Source organism: Monopterus albus, unplaced genomic scaffold, assembly GCF_001952655.1.
Source record: "Monopterus albus unplaced genomic scaffold, M_albus_1.0 scaffold1.1, whole genome shotgun sequence".
NCBI classification, from domain to species: Eukaryota; Metazoa; Chordata; class Actinopteri; order Synbranchiformes; family Synbranchidae; genus Monopterus; species Monopterus albus.
In genome coordinates this window covers 6,195,309-6,211,712 of record NW_018127881.1, presented here as the reverse complement: position 1 = coordinate 6,211,712, position 16,404 = coordinate 6,195,309, and the positions used below count along the sequence as shown (strand labels likewise).

General features: G+C 41.8%; 1 protein-coding gene across 1 annotated transcript in view; it reads left to right on the top strand.

Moving 5' to 3' along the window:
- The window catches only part of LOC109955477 (rho guanine nucleotide exchange factor 10-like protein), a 77,586-nt gene that overhangs the window by 23,078 nt on the left and 38,104 nt on the right, over positions 1-16,404 (top strand). Inside the window, exon 12 of the mRNA XM_020591703.1 lies at positions 8,046-8,146. Within this exon, the coding sequence (XP_020447359.1) occupies positions 8,046-8,146 (101 nt within the window). The remainder of the gene's footprint in view (positions 1-8,045; positions 8,147-16,404) is intronic.

Here is a 16,404-nt window from a genome sequence, read left to right as displayed (position 1 = left end):
GTAGGGAAAAAGAGCCAATGCGGGTTGTGACAGCAATCTAATTGAGGCTAGGCCTTGGTGCTGGGCGGCAGGACTGCCAGTGGGCCTCGGGCCTGGGGGTGACAGGTGGCACAGTGGGTGCTCAAACCATTCTGACACTACCCAGGGTGCAGCAGTGGCAGATTGCAGGGAAGAGCAGCAGGCAGACAAGCTCTGTCTTTTACACAAACAATGCACACACACACATATGCAGGTTTTCCCTTGCTATGCTTTTCCATTTTGTTGCAAATCTGGGTACCAAGGTGCAGGACACAGCAGCGCCTCCAGAGTCATGTAACATGCATGTGCATGTTACATGTATTCCCAGCTTCCTGCTGCCAAATCCACAAGCAAATATGCATCTCAGACAAAGATGCACACACATAATTCGGCAGAAACACACATACACACAGGGCTGAGCCTTTGCCCTGCTGATGAGGGAGTGGAACCTCAGCAGGGACCCCCTGTACTGAGTTGGTCTTCTCCTGTCTGGCCGAAAGCAACCCTCTGCAGTCAGGCAGCACATCACAGCCTCCACACTGCAAACAGCCTGAGTACGTGGAGAGAATCCTGACTGCTGTCTCAAAGGCACCAGCCTACATGTGACAGCAGTTCATTAACATCCTCTTGTACTGCGTCTGCTGAAGCAGCCACGGGCTCAGATGCATAGGCCATACTGGCAGGTGATACATACAGAGTTCAAATTTCATAGTTTAACCAAATGCATTTGTTGCTTCATCCTCATTCCCCTCTAGCACAGCATGCATGAAAGAATATTGTTGTAACCCTGAAGCCGCCTTTTTTCATAGGTCCTCTAATAGAGGCTGTGCAGGCTACCTGCAAAGGAGAATGGCTCCAATCACAGTCACATGACAGATTCAGGCTCCATTTCTCTGAGAGTCCTGTCCAAACAGACATCCTCCTAAAGAGGCTCAGGAGAGTCCTTAAGACTTTATCACACTCAGTGTGGACAGCAGAGGGTCTTGCTGACTGGCTCCTTGAGTATGAAGACAGGTGTGCATGGCAGGATCCCACTTTAAAGGCCAGTTCCAAATTGCATGAAAAGATAATTTCCTGCTTGCTTCCAGCGCTATCTAGCCGTGCAGACAGTGGTTTGGTTTTAGTCTTTGTCCAGATTTTGAGATAGCTGCTTCACATTTTTGCTTCTGCCTCGAGTGTATGGAATTTCACAGCAGTGACAAATAACAAAAACATTCACCAGCAATATGTGTTTCTACAATCAGTGCCTCTGTTACCTTTAATCCCCCCGTTTAGACAGATCTTTAAAGGAACACTCTGACCCAGACTGATGTAACAGAGATGGACTACAGCACAGTATGTCTTCTAAATCTCAGTAATACAGCAAGGTGTACCCCTCACGATGGTGGAGTGTTCCTATAACATCAGTCACATTCTTGTGCTTTAGTGTTTAATGATATGTGAAGAGCACTCCACCTCTGCACCCTCCCCTACCGTATCCCTGCTGCACTGTTTTCAGCCTTATTTATCTAGGGACGGCTTGCTGTTATTTTTTCCTCTGAATTTCCCAGTGTAGACTCATTCACACCTGGAAACAACTAAGAATAACCACAATCCTCTATGTTCAGCCAGGTACCAGGTGCAGTGGGGCTGGAGCTGAAGGGCACCTATAGCACGTTGTCTTTGGTCCACTTTAGTGGAAATGTTTGTGTCGCTGCTTGAGTAGTCAAAACAAACTGGGAAAATGTGCTTCTTAGCTGGTTTACTAGGGAGGTGTTTCATCTAATCTTCACTCTATGCTTGGCCTCTGTTCTTTTTAATTTAGACTGATTTGTAAGGAATGATTTATGTCTTGTTTTATCTATCTATCTATCTTGGATATGATACATTCCTATAAATACTCAGAATAAATAAATCAATAAATAAAGTCAGTGCATTAAAAAACCCTGTATAAAACCCAACATTAAAATAATAAAATAGATATGAATTAGCACATGTCAGCCATTAAAAATAGATCAAGTCAGAGCTGTGAATGTTTTGATCAGAATGCCCACGGCCTGTGTGAAGAAACTGCATTTGAACCTACTGGTTCATGTATGCATTGCGTGACCCTGATCCTCCCTGAGGGAAGGGTGGAGAGTGTGAGGAGAGTTCCCCTAACAAGAGCAGGCCATGCCTGGGGTGTGTATGGTCTTCCATGATACCTTTAGCTTTTTTGAGGAGACGACTTTCATAGTTAAACAAGATTCATATCAGTTATTGCATTAACTTTTGTGATGTGAGTGTACATAGAAAAGAAATCCTACTGCAACATCAGGTCACCTAAAATGAATCTAAACAACCTTGTTTAGTGCACAGGTTTGTGCAAGTGCTTGTATAATTCTGTGGTGTAGCAGAAACATAGACTTGGGTCTTGAGGAAATGGTGCCAAGCAGGTATTTACTTAACAATCTGAAAGGTCAAACCGGATTACTGTACATGTTCATTATCTTGCACAAGAACAGTGTGTAAAAGTGTTATTAGTGACTCACTGTCTGGCAGCACATTGTTAGTTGTCGAGGTGGTGGTGACTGGATACAACCATGTTTTGTTGGTGAGTCTGATTCAGGTCACAAGTTCAGAGTAAGATGGTCTAAACATGTTCAAATTGAATCACAGTTTTTACTTGATTTTATTCATGGGGATTTGTCACAAAAAAGTGTGCACAGTGTGTGTGTGTGTGTGTGTGTGCAGATTGTACAGGCTGTAATGGTAGCATCGAGTGAGTGTATGTGTTTATGGAAATGCCCAGATTTCACTGATTGACTGATCTCAGATCCTACCAGGAAGTCAGACCTGGTTATTTTCAGGCTCATTTTGCGCCGCCCACAGAGGACTCTGTGTTTGTTTACATCCACTGTACAAGTTTGTAGACAGTTGTCACCTCTGAGTCTGAACCTGCTTTCAATCAGTTTCTTGTCATATTTTTCTGACTGGCCAACTCCTCCAGGATTAGATCAGCACTCTCGCAGGGATGATGAACTGTCTGCTTTAACTCATCTCAGTACTTGTGGCACAGTCTTTCACTAAGTGTTTGTTTCTCTGGAGGGTGGAGGTGAACCGAAGGATGGGTGCATGACAGGCTGCCACTCAGTCACTCCTACATCTGTCCCATCCCTGTGCGTCAGTGTGACACGTGTGCTTCGCCACTGACCTGCTCCCATAAATCAGCTGGGCTGGCTCCTCACTTTGCTCCCTCACCCCGTCCTGCCCTCTCTCCGCTCCCCTCCTTCCCTTTTTGACTCTCCTTACCTCTCAGCTGTCTTCATCCCCCCTCTGCCAGCATGCCCATGTCTAGTTCTCTATTCTAGCGGTGCACCACACCTGCACTGCGGCTGTCAATCAGCGGGCAGGAAGGAGGAATCAGAGACTGCGCTCAGTTTAGCATGTTTGAGGCCATGTGGGCATGAAGTGCTGCCTAAGGAATTCAACCAAGTGAGTAGCTGCATTCTTGTCACACCCTGTCTCCCCTTCTGTCTTGGGCAAATTGCCTCAGCTATATTTAAGCAGCGAATGGTTTGAATTATACTTCTTTGTGAAAGCGCCACTTTCTCAACATGTCAAGGAAGTTTGAGATCTTACTTACTTTATTCTGTACCTGTCTGCACTCTCTCCCTCTCTCACCATATGTGTGTATGTCCCTCTTTGTCATTTTCTTCCTTTCTGTATGAAATGAAAATGAATTTGTGGCGGCCAGTGGCAGACATGACGGAAGTAGAATTTCAGGCCTCGCGCAGTTCATCACTCAGTTACCTTTTAATGATGTCTGAATGTGAAATTGTCTTTATGTGTCTGAGACCCCCCCCCACCCACACACACACACACACACACACACACCCCTTTCTTTTCACTCGCCCTCTTGCGCTTCTTTTCTTTCTTTCAGAATCACTGTGGAATAGTTGTATAGGTGACTGAGACAGGGCCACTATTTTGGAAGGCTGCTTAGTGCTTTAATAAGACGTCTCATCCTTGGGCAGACAGCTTACTTGTAGCTCCAATAACACCTGATCACTCCAGACACCAGAGACACCTGAGTGCCGCTGTCAACACGAATTCAGCGTCAGTGCTGCTAGGTTAACTTTAGATGCTGCTTTCAATTAAACTAGAAATCATTTCTAACAAAACTAAATTTAGAAAACATCTATTTTCAGCAGTTCAGTCAAAGCAGATCCACATTAATTACATTTTTTGCACTTTAATAGAAATTATTTCAATAACTTGCTGTATACCACTTAAGGATAACACACTGACAAAGGTCATGGGGTTTCCATTTCTATATCAATTTAGTGTCTGTTGATGTAAATGTACCAAATATTTTGTCTTCTCTAATTCTACATGCGGACCTCAAAGAAAAATGCATCAGTGTAGCCACCGACAGCATATTTACACTTGTCAAAAGCACCGAAATTACCATACCAGGACAAAGGCAAGATGCAAATTCCAACATAAAGATGTGTGACCTAGCATGTTATAAGGCCTTAAGCAAATTATAGTAACTATTTAGACTATTTATGGTTTGCTTTGAAGAGGAAGACAGAACATTTTTCAACCATGTTAAACAATAAATTATGGCTTATAATAGAAATCTATGCATAGATTAATCAGTGTAGTGCATGAAATGTAACAGAATTATTCAGTTTATTTTATTTATGAGCAATTTATAATTTATAAACATTAATCACTAAGTTTGATTGTGTTTTACCAGGATATTGTATATTACAAGTAAAAGGAAGACTATACCAGAAACATGTTTTGAATTTCAAACACTCACCCCCCTGCAGGCTTGAAAGGTGCCTCTGAAACGTTTGTAGCTTTGCACCTTTGCAGGGGATGGCAGGTGTAGTCGACTTGAATTCATGGTTTTTAAATGGAACGGTGATCCATTTTTAAGGTGAAAAAAGGTTCACAGAAGCTTTTCACTCTTGCAGTATTTTATGCTTCTCCACTGTCTCTTTGTATGTTTGGTATATGTGCTATTTCTCCTTGTCACTAACCGGGTAAACAATGCTTTTTCAAGGGAGGCCAAGACTGTTATACACTGTACACAACAGCATGAAGAATGTACAGTTAGGTTTGACAGATAGTACACATTTATGAATTGATGTGGTTATCTGGAGTGTTGGAAGGTTTAAACGTTAGTATTTGGTTTAATTTCATTTGTCACAAGCATGGGTCATTTTTATATTAACAAGTATTGTTACATTTAACAGCTCTCATCAGCCTAAAAGGGATTTGTTAATATTAAAAAAGCCCTACAATACCCTACAAGACACTCACCCTAAACCTGTTTGACCATTATAAGCCTGCTGAGAAGGACACCATTTTTTAAATCCTGATGTCATCTCAGCGCACAACCTGAATGGTACTCTCACATTATCACTGTTTTCTATCTCTTTCTTTCTTTTTGTGACTTTCTTGGACACACACATCTACACACTGGTCTCGTACTGTGTCTGAACTTGCACCACAAAGCCATCACTGCACAGAGTCTGCCTGGTCCCAACAGAGCCCTCACATTAGTGGCATTTTGCACATTGGGCTTCACATATAAGTGATTTACTGTGATCATCACACCTGAATTTCGATGTGCTGACCCATTCTAGAAATACAAACAGGCGAGCAGCTGTTCTGGCAGGAAAGAGTTTGCTGTATTAAACTTACCACACCTTTCTTTTGTGATGTCAAACACTTTATTAAATTCAACCTGATTTTTAACATAAAGTATGAGATGGAAAGGTCATGAGCTACTATCGGTGTCCATTTGCCACTTTCTGCCACCAACCTCTGTGTCTCACAAGTATTAGCAACCAAATCAAGGCAGTGACACTAATACTGTAAACCAAATAATAAAATCAAATCATCACAAAGTGATGGGGTGGCTGTGGCTCAAGAGGTAGCGCGGGTCGTCTTCTAACCGGAAGGTTGGCAGTTTGGTTCCTGGCTTGTCCGGTCCACGTGTCAAAGTGTCCTGGAGTTGCTCCCGGTGATGTCACTGTTGTGGGTGAATGGCAAATAGTGTGAAAGCATTTTGAGTGACCATTACCTAGATTGTATCAGAAAAGAATATGCACCCATTTAAGGATCAGCTCATTGTGTAAGATATAGGACTAAATGTTGTTCCTGTAATTATAATGTGTGTGTCTCTAGGAAACTGGAATTTGTTACTATAACTGAAGCTTTAAAGTGCAGAATTATACTGTAGGTAATACTAATATACTAATATCTAGTATCTTTTCTGTCATATCCTCATACTAGTTACTGATCCAATCAGTCTTTAGAGTTCATTTGAGATCAGAACTGCTTGTGGTGTCATGGAAAGAGATTTCACTGCATGTACAGTAACTCTTATGGTAGGTTGTCCGCTACATTCAGAGCTCCACTGTGGAACATCCCTCCGCCGTCATGTTTTTGGGGCTGGAGGCTTAAATGTGTGTGCTTTATTATATGTTTTCTAATACTGTACAATGATGCCACCACTAAGCAGGTGTTTTGGCATAAAATATGAAAACTGATCCAGTTACTGTGATGGCAGCATTTTAAGGACATACTTCAGTATTTAGCTCTGACAGTTACAGTACCATTGAAAGGGTACTCCACTGGCTTAGTGTTGCACTCCTACAATATTGTCAGACTCGTGATGGGCGGTTGAAGAATAAAAAGGTGAAAATGGAAGCAGCAGAGCCAGAGCTATTGTCATCTTAATTCTACACATTCTTGTCAAAACCTGACGCCTACATCACCCACAATTCAACTGGACCGCTGATAGCTCAGTCAGAGATTTGGATGTGTTACTAATGTAGCCTTGAGCTGTCAGCCTCAAGCTGAGATGAGAAGTGTGCTTCCTTCTTTCTAACTCACTCCCCACCCTCAGATTTTTTTTTTTTTTAAATCTTGTGACTTTTAGTCTTCATCCCCATCTGAAGGCACCCTAAGTGACACTGGGTTAGATTTGTGTGGCTCCCTCTGGAGCCACAAAGGGTTTTGTACTATATCATTTCACATATGTAGGAGTATTTCCCAAGGCCTAAACAGACATTGGTGTTTAAAATTGATGGATTGCTACTTTAATGTGCTCTGGTGAAGTTTGTTTCAGTATATACAATATACTTCATAAAAAACAACTGTGTCTCCTAGAAATTGTTATGTATGCATTTTGTATAAAAGGAAGTCTAATTTTGACTGGAGAATGCTTCTGCTAGCATAATTAATGCAATATCTGCTTGTAGAACATAGAGCATTAATAAATGTTTATATAGTAATGTTTAGTCATTGCAGCACTTGATTGAAGTTAGTGAAATATTTTGTCCTGGTGTAATAGAGAAAAGTTCCAGAGTGGCTTGAATCATGAAACACAATGTGATTATCAACATTTAACCCAAATCACAGTCCTTCCCTAATCTTACCCAGTTGGGTTTGTATTGCCTTAAACAAACCACTGATGGGACTCAGGATGAAAATCCCAGTCGCTGTAGTCCTGTGCTTTGTGTGTCTGCCATGTAGCTCGACCACCTCCCTACTGCTCTGGTCGTGCAGAGAAACAGTGACTGTGAACATAATCCAGGTAGTGATTATATTTGTCAGCACAAAGTTACTGAGAAAACAAGTTAGTAATACATAAATGTTGTTTCTAAGAGACAGGGTTGCAAAAAAGATACTTGAGGCATAATCAAACACACCTGCTAAAACTGCAGTGTTCCTGCGGTTGCTTTTCCTGGGAGAGGTAATGCATTCTGGTCAGCTCTCCTGTCATTGCACAGTACAGGATTTTCCATTGATCTGCAGCTGTAGCCCCTCTAGTGTGAATCAAATACCAGAATCACAATTCCTGGGCTTCAACATTGTTGACTGTCTGACCATAATCAAATAAAGAAATGTAAAAAAAAAAAAACTGATACTAAGTCAGCAACAGTGTTTATGCCCAGTGTTTTGTGACAGACATTAAAAATTCTTCTTGTATCTCCCCCCGCGTTTGTATTTATGTGTGAGTTTGTATGTCTGTTTTCCTCCAGGTCAGGGCGCCCTGTCAGTTTCATGGTGGTCTTCAACACTCCCAGCCCCCTTAGTAAAATCTCCTGGGTCAACCGTCTGCACTTGGCCAAGATTGCACTACGTAAGCCCAAGGACACACACATGCGCACGCACACACACATACACACACACACACAGGGGATTACTGTGTCATTTACACAGGATGATGTAAGTTGATGAAATGCAGCAACAGTATTTTAAGTCAGAGGCTCAGACACATCATCAGTGTTTGTTTCACTCTCTGTTAGCTAAATGCACAACTGGTGTCGCAACTTAACTGAAGCTGTGAATTGGGTCATTTGAAGTTTATGTGCCGAGGAAAAAGCCAATAAGTTTAAATAATGTTAAATTAATAAGGTCTGTTCTATCTGTTGGGAAAACAAATATTACTGGCAAATGGCTGTATTGTCAGGACTAAGTTACATACTACACAGATCTTGAAAAAGCAACATCATTTTTAACATTCTGTACTATAAGTCTTCCTTTTTTATTTTCTGGATATCTCACTGACTGTGAGGACTCAATAGTGGTCAGCTTTCATGAAGGACCAAAAAAGCCAGACCCTGCCCAGCAGGGAGCAGCACAGTTCTTTTTTAAATCTTCCTAACCTCTCTCCTCCAACCCTTGCCACGCTCTGCCCAGGCCTTGGCCTGCTGTGCAGTCCAACCATGCTGTAGTACAGGAGTTTGGGGTTCATCATCGCGTGCTGTCATTCAGTGGCAAAAACAGAGGTGGGACCACCAGGGACTTTAATCTGCTCCTTTGGCCATGATGGCACACATATTCAGCCCACTCACAACCATAGTCCCCTTTTCCCATCCTTTCCTGTGCCACTGCAGGGCTTAGGAAAGGACAGGAAACAGGGCTGTGGGGGGACTTCCTTGTCACACAAACTTTATTCTGGGCTTGCTGTGCATGCGGTTTATTTCTGTGCAGTGTGCTTGTGTGTAGCTTTTATGGCTGTGGCTTCTTTCATACCAGAGGTCTTTGCTGTGAGCATCAACATATTCAAGGTGTCAGAGGAAGCTGTTGGAGAAAGATTGAAGGACATAAATGTTTGGCACAGATGGCCTGTGATAGGTTTGTTTATGCTTTTAATACCCAAACATAAACCTAGCATGATCAATGACACTTGAAGTGTGCTGTACTTTACAGTTATGCTGATTCCTAGCATCCCCTGTATCTTGAGATTCTGCATCCTTGCACATTACAATAAAAAAGAACAGACACACTGAGTTCTTCTCCCGTACTGCTGGCCTACCTTTCACAGCAAGGGTATAGAGGTGCATGAAGCATATGGTGCATCTGTAGACTCTCCAGTAGAGCTTGCTGTAGAGTGTATGGTTTGTGTCAGAGTGGCATCAAAACCCATCAGGCTGAATGAAGGGGATGCTATGGCTGCGGTGAAGCATAGTATCTGCAGCCTTTCCTTGTTGCCCACACCTTTATCAGCAACACAGCAGGTGTACTGATGAGGACAGTGGTATGGTTATAACATGCAAGTCTCCTCTCCTGTGACTGCTGTGTGCACATGGGTGATATCCAAAGCAAACCATGCTGGTTATTCTCAGCTGTCATACAGATGAGGAGCCGTGTGCTGCAGTGTTTTTTTTAAGACCATCAGTATCAAGTATGACTCGACGTGGAGAAAATTACCAGAGAAGGATCAGAAGTGTTTTTGCTTAAATTAATTAGAAAAACAGGATTGATTTGGCATTCAATCAGAAAGAAGACAAATAAATGTTATTGAATTTTCTCGCTTAAAGTCTTACACCTGTGGAAAACACACCCTGAAGACGAGACACAATGCTTTCAAAATGTAAATATTGCACATGATTTCTCTCAGTTTGAGTGCCTCTTAAACGGTACAGCTGTCTGCACATCTGTCTTCGCCATGCTGTTACCTCGTAGCCTTGAGGGTTTGTCATAGATGTTATACTTCTGTGTTAAACATGCAACATCAACTTAAAAACATAAACATACATGTTAAACAACAGAAAATCTAACTTTGACTTAGAAACATTTCAAATCAATTAACTGATTGGGGAAAACATTTACACCAAATTACAAATTGTATTACCTCTGCCAAGGATGTTATATCTTTGGCTCTGTGTGTGTTGGTTAGCAGGATTATGGACAAATGGCTGGATGGATCATCAGCATACCTGGTACATTTGTGGGGACCAACCATAGAAGTGGCTGAAAAGTGTCAAGGTCACAAAAAAAAGAAAAAATCACCAAAGCCTGACAAGAATTATATCTCTGTCAAAAGTTATCAAAATCATTTGAAATTTGACACACATACTGTATGTAGGGTGGCAGTGTCTATCAACAGACCACATTTCATCTGGACCTGATCCAGATTCCAGATCTGACGGCCATTTAAATTTGACATTGAAAACCCCATATTTTCTGCCATAGCTTGGCTTGTAATGAAGATAGAACCCTGAAATGTTCAGGTGAGATGCACAGTAGAACTTCCTATCATACCCTAAAAGATGATCCGGACCCAATCCGGATTAGGGATTTTAGGACACATTTGGACTTGTTCTGGATCTTTCTTTTCATAAGATCCATTTGTGTGAGCGAGTGCCTCTGTCTTAGTAATGTTACATTCACGTCATGTCATTTAAAGTGTAATAACTAGCAGCCGGGTGGGAAACACCTTTCACATCAACCTTCAACTTGTAATTCCAAGTCGGAGAAATTGGGAATTTTTGACCTCTGTGACCTCTGTGCTATAATTGCTGGTTTTGTTGTTACACACACTCTCCTCTATTTTTCCTAGCAGCAATAGATGTAACCCTCATATATTATGTAACCTATACAGTATTTCTGCGGTTTTGAAATCCCTGCAGTTGTAACTAACCGCAACCACATAGGGGGAGAGATGGCACCATTAGGATTGCAGCTAACTTCTCCTCCTGAAGCTTTACTCATTTTTACTTCATTTTATTTTTTCAAGACAATTATCCAAGGCCCTTTCACTTATACATCTCTCTCAACTGGCTTCTGTGAATGTATATACATATTCATCGTTGACAGCCCACACAACATCAAGTCCTCTCCATCTGCAGCCTCTTGTGGCCTCACACAAAGAGGTTGGTGGAAATGTTTATCATGATCAGCTAGTGAGAGCAAGGAGGTCATAAACACAAATATAGCAATATGTTACTTGGAATGAGTGACATAACATTTCATAATGTATAACATGATTCATGTATCTGATCACTTTTCACAGCTTTATATCCTGTATAGGGTCAAACAGGGGCAGGCAGTTGGGGTGAGTGACCCCGTACACAGGGTAATGTTGAATATAAATGCAAAACGTAAACTGTAAATTCGAATTAACAAGAGCTGATAGAACGTAGATGATATTTTCTGATAGACACTGTACACTAGAATAAAATTTGCAAACTGAACTTGTTGATTCTAATCAGCATTTTAAAACACCTTGTGTGTAAAACCACAAAAGCCTTTTATCATATTTGTTGTATATTTGATGTGTATGACCGACTGTTTTGTTTATTAATCTTTGTTGTAAAACCCCTTTAGTTAATTATAAAGTTAGTCTTAGGATACCACTGTAGGACGCTAAGAATAATTGTGTGAGGCCTTAAACCTTTTAATGTCAAACAGTTTAACACAGTTGCTTCAGTGATTTTTAGACATGGTGTGAACTACGGGGAACTGCAAACGTTCCCACTCAGTCTGCATGCTAAAGACAATTTTTCATTTAGGCTTCGTACGGTATCAACCGATATGGTATGATACCGTACGGTATGATACCGATGTACTGATCCGTCGTGGTGAAGAAGGAGCTGAGCTGTAAGGCGAAGCTCTCGATTTACTGGTCAATCTACGTTCCGACTCTCACCTATGGTCATGAACTTTGGGTCATGACCAAAAGGGCAAGATCCCGGATACAGGCGGCCGAAATGAGCTTTCTCCGCAGGGCAGCCGGGCGCACCCTAAGAGAGGGTGAGGAGCTCGGTCACCCGGGAGGAGCTCAGAGTAGAACCGCTGCTGGCATGGCCCACCGGGAGGAGGCCCCGGGGAAGACCCAGGACACGCTGGAGGGACTATGTCTCTCGGCTGGCCTGGGAACGCCTCTGCATTCCCTCGGAGGAGCTGGAGGAAGTGTCTGGAGAGAGGGAAGTCTGGGCATCTTTGCTTAGACTGCTGCCCCCGTGACCCGGTCCCGGATAAGTGGAAGAAAATGGATGGATGGATGGACGGTATCAAAAAGAAAACCAAGCCAGCTTAAGTTTAGTTTTAAGTATCACAGTCAGTCCTCTCTCTGTGGCACATGCAAGCGACTTGGTTTTCCGTCCCACATTTGTAAAACAGAAAATAAAATTGGTAACACTCAGGAATATGAATATGAATATGACTATTCACACAGGAGTAAAATGGTCTCTTTCTGTCTCGCTACTCTTTGAGCCTCGGTGTGCTGATTTACACACACCACCACTTACGGGTCATCTGTTTTTCTATTCTTCATATTCTTATCAATAGGAATAGTGATAAATATAGCTAAATCACATGCTTTGTAAATGCTGAATCTGTTGTTTTGTCTTAATAAATGCTGTATCTGTTATCACCCTGAAAGCCATGTTATAGTTCATGCACTTAGATTCCTACACATTTAAAAACTATCCATTTTAAATAAATAATTACATGATTGAACTTGTATGTAAATGTAATAAGCTTTAATCTGTTCTGCAATATTTAGTATCAAAATGCTATAATTTACTTTGTGATTTTAAACTTTAACTTAAAACCCCTAAAATGTAATCAATACAGTGACACGGACATGTCAGAATATGTAAATAACTCAAGTGTGATATTAAAAATATCAGAAAGAACCATATACTTTAATTCCCATTTGTTTGCTGCATCATTGAGTTCACATAAACGGTAATACATTGCTCATGACCACACATACATGGTGGCATTGTGACACACTGGTACTGGTTGTCGTCAGACCATCCATTTTAAAACAAGTGGTAAAGATGAGGGCGGAGTGATTTATTTCATTGACTCCCTTGTGGAAATAGATCAGCACCAACCTGGTCGGGATGACAATTACATGTTAATTGTATTACACTCACACTTTGCCTTCCCATTTAAACAAATGTAATTAGAATAAAGGAGTTGTTGATTTAATTTCACGGATGGCGTGCTGTCACCGAGGCTTCCCCGTCACTGCCGGCGGAGGCAGGCCTGCCCTGTGCTCATGGGAGATCTGCAGTTGAATCAGCATTTCAAATGCACCCAACCGTGGTCTTGTTTAGTTTGAAATGAGTGCCATGCTCCGAAATGTCCCTGAATGGTGGACAACACAAATAGCTAATGTTCTCATGCGTGATTTAGTGAGTGATTAGACGTCACAAAACTCATTTTCCCAGACCCATCTTCACACCAGTGTTTATCCTGTTACCCCCACTTAGAGCAAACAGCTAAATCTCTCTGCTGTGCTATGTGGGTGACTAGCAGTAGCTTTTCGTGACATTCCTGTGTGTTGATTTAAAGTCAGTGTATGGCCTATTAATATTGCCTTGTTAAGGCTTTGCGAGGCTTTCTCTGAACCCTTTGCACCTGCACGTTTTCATAAAATTTTGCAGCTTGTGCTTGGTGGCGGTTTGTTAACTGGGTTTTAACTGGAGATCGTTGCATTTTGCTCTGGCAGTCGAGCTTTACATGGTGTAATATGTCAGCCGAGCCTAATACCTTTCCAGTAAACAGCATTTGCCACTTTGTAAGCGCATGTGGTGCAGGTGAAACAGAAAGTGAGAATTATCCCACAGTGGTGCTTTGCCAGGAGCCCCAGAAACCATTAATAACCTGGTGTGCCACTGCATCTCTTATGCTCTCCAAGTGGGCCTACTGTTTCTGAAGGGTCTTCGTGAAATAGCCAGAAGCGCTGCCTAATTAAAGGGCTTTATCACTGTAGAATTAATTGCTTCCTACCCTGTAGTCACAGCCCTTTCCGACAGGGTTAAAGCTGCAGATTATGATGACCCTCACAAGAAGAACAAGAGGCCGTCAAATCATGAGAGACTGCTGTCGGGATGTTGGAGACAGAAGGAGTGAATGAGGGTAAAGAGAGCGGGATGTTGAGGGTGTGTGGGATTGTGTGTTTATGTGTGAAGGGGTGGCTGGGGGGTAGGGGTGAAAGGATGATTGAGACAAGCAATCAGTCCCACTGCAGGGAACAGAGGGCAGGCAGGGGGTTGTTGCCTGCGTTTTCACTACTAAGTGTGCCGGTCTTCCCCTTTTTCTGTCATACGCTGATCAATAGATGAGTGGAGATGTGTCTTGGAGGTTCTAGCACACACTCTGACGTGCCTTCCTAATCCCCTGTGTGATAACCTGTGCCATGTCAATGTATACCACACAGGAGACAAGCGGGGGGGGGGCAAAATCAACCCTGGTGCATGGGCTTAAGGAGAGACTGTGAGGGCTTTACTTTCATTAGCCCAGGGATTCAGATTGCTTGGTTGCTATGTTGACTGATTTCTTGCTATCTGCTCAGATCCCATTAACTATTCCTTATACTATCTGTTATTTTTTTGTGCTGTTAAAATATGTCTACTTGGTACAGAAGCTGGAAAGATTGATAACATTGTCAATATAGGCATTCAACATAATCACCCCCTCAAAAAAAGACCTTCACTCTGTATGAGCTGGAACAATTTTTTTCTTTGCCATAAAATTAATGTGTCAGACAGCAAAGATTATCTCCTTATCTCCCTGTGCTCAAACATGAGAAATGTTTATGAAGAGTAAACATTATCATGGATTTAATTAACAGATCCCACTCTCGCATTGATCCGTGGGAAATATCAATTGCACTGGTGTATTTAATTAGTCTATATCTTTGCCCTGTGTGTCACTTGGGTTGATAGAATGCCTGCTCTGCAAATTAATCTTCATCAGCAAAATACTTGTAACAGAAGCATGATTGGAATAAAGAAACTGAGAAACTACATCTCCCTTCTTACTATTCCAGCCCTACATCTCAACAGGTGATGGTTTATACTTAGTTATTGTACAGTAACTGGGAGTGGGTAGAAGTACTGTACATATAACCTTCAGTGTGTGGAAGGTTCTTATCTCAGTGTCAAACCGCCCACAGGAGCTTATGGTCAAGCTCAGCTGGTTTTGTGTGTGAGCTTTCATTCTTTAACAGTGAAATGATAGATTGCTTCATTATAGATTGCTTTCATTATGGTATAGAGCTACCAATTATTTTCACTAATGGTCAATCCTGTCTGCTGATTAGTTTCTAGATTAAGCATTAATCGATTAGTCTATGAAAGGTCCAAAAATAGGCAAAACGAAAAAAACAATAGTTTCATTACAGTTTCCCAGAGTCAAAGGTGGCATCATCAAATCCCTTGTGGTGCTAATGCTTCATGCATTGGTAGAAAACAACAGAAAGCAGAAAATATTCTCATCTGGGAAGCTGAAACAAAATAATGCTTGGCATTGTCAGCTGACTAATCATGAATGAAGAAGGGTAACTGTGTGTGTAGTTGTGTGAGTGTCTGTATTTAATGCCGTTTTCAATTTAGGTCTGTGCTTATCATCTGTTCACCATTATTCATCATCATTACTACATGGCAAAGACTGAAGGTTAAGGCTAATTTGTGTCCTCTCACAACCACTTGTCTCTGCATCCCAGTCTCTCTCTGTCTCCCTCCTTCTGTCGTCCTATCTGTGTGTGTGTGTGTGTGTCTTTTAAATTGGTAGCCAGATTCATTTTTACTGAGTAAAAGAAGTCAGCATACACAAATTAAACATCATTTATGCTAATCTTATAATTAGCTGAAGTAAGTTGCTGATTACTCTGGGGTAAAGGAAACCACTGGACATGCTGCTCCACCTGCAGCAGTCTGCCCTCAATTAAAGGCTTTTAATAAGTGACCTCACACCTCCCTGTGTCCTGGCAGGGGCTCACGGAGGGATAGGCAGCCCACAGGCCAACACAACTCCACATATAAATATAAATGACTGAAGCATTTAAACCTTCTAATTTTCTGCCCCTTTTTTCACAATAACCTTGTGGATAGCAGCACGAGAGAGAGTTAAGTGGATGAATTATAGTCTTGTATCTTTGATATAAGGCTTTTATGATCTGATGCACTTCCTATCTTGGACTTATTATTTTGTTACACTTCAGCCCTGTTTTTCCATGATCTCTACTCGCACCTGTTGCCCATCAGTGTAATCAACCAACCAGTTTATACACCAGCCATCAGTCTTTTGCTAGATTGTCTGGATACCTGTCCTGACACTTCTCTGCATTTGCTTCCATCATTTGTTTTCATTTTG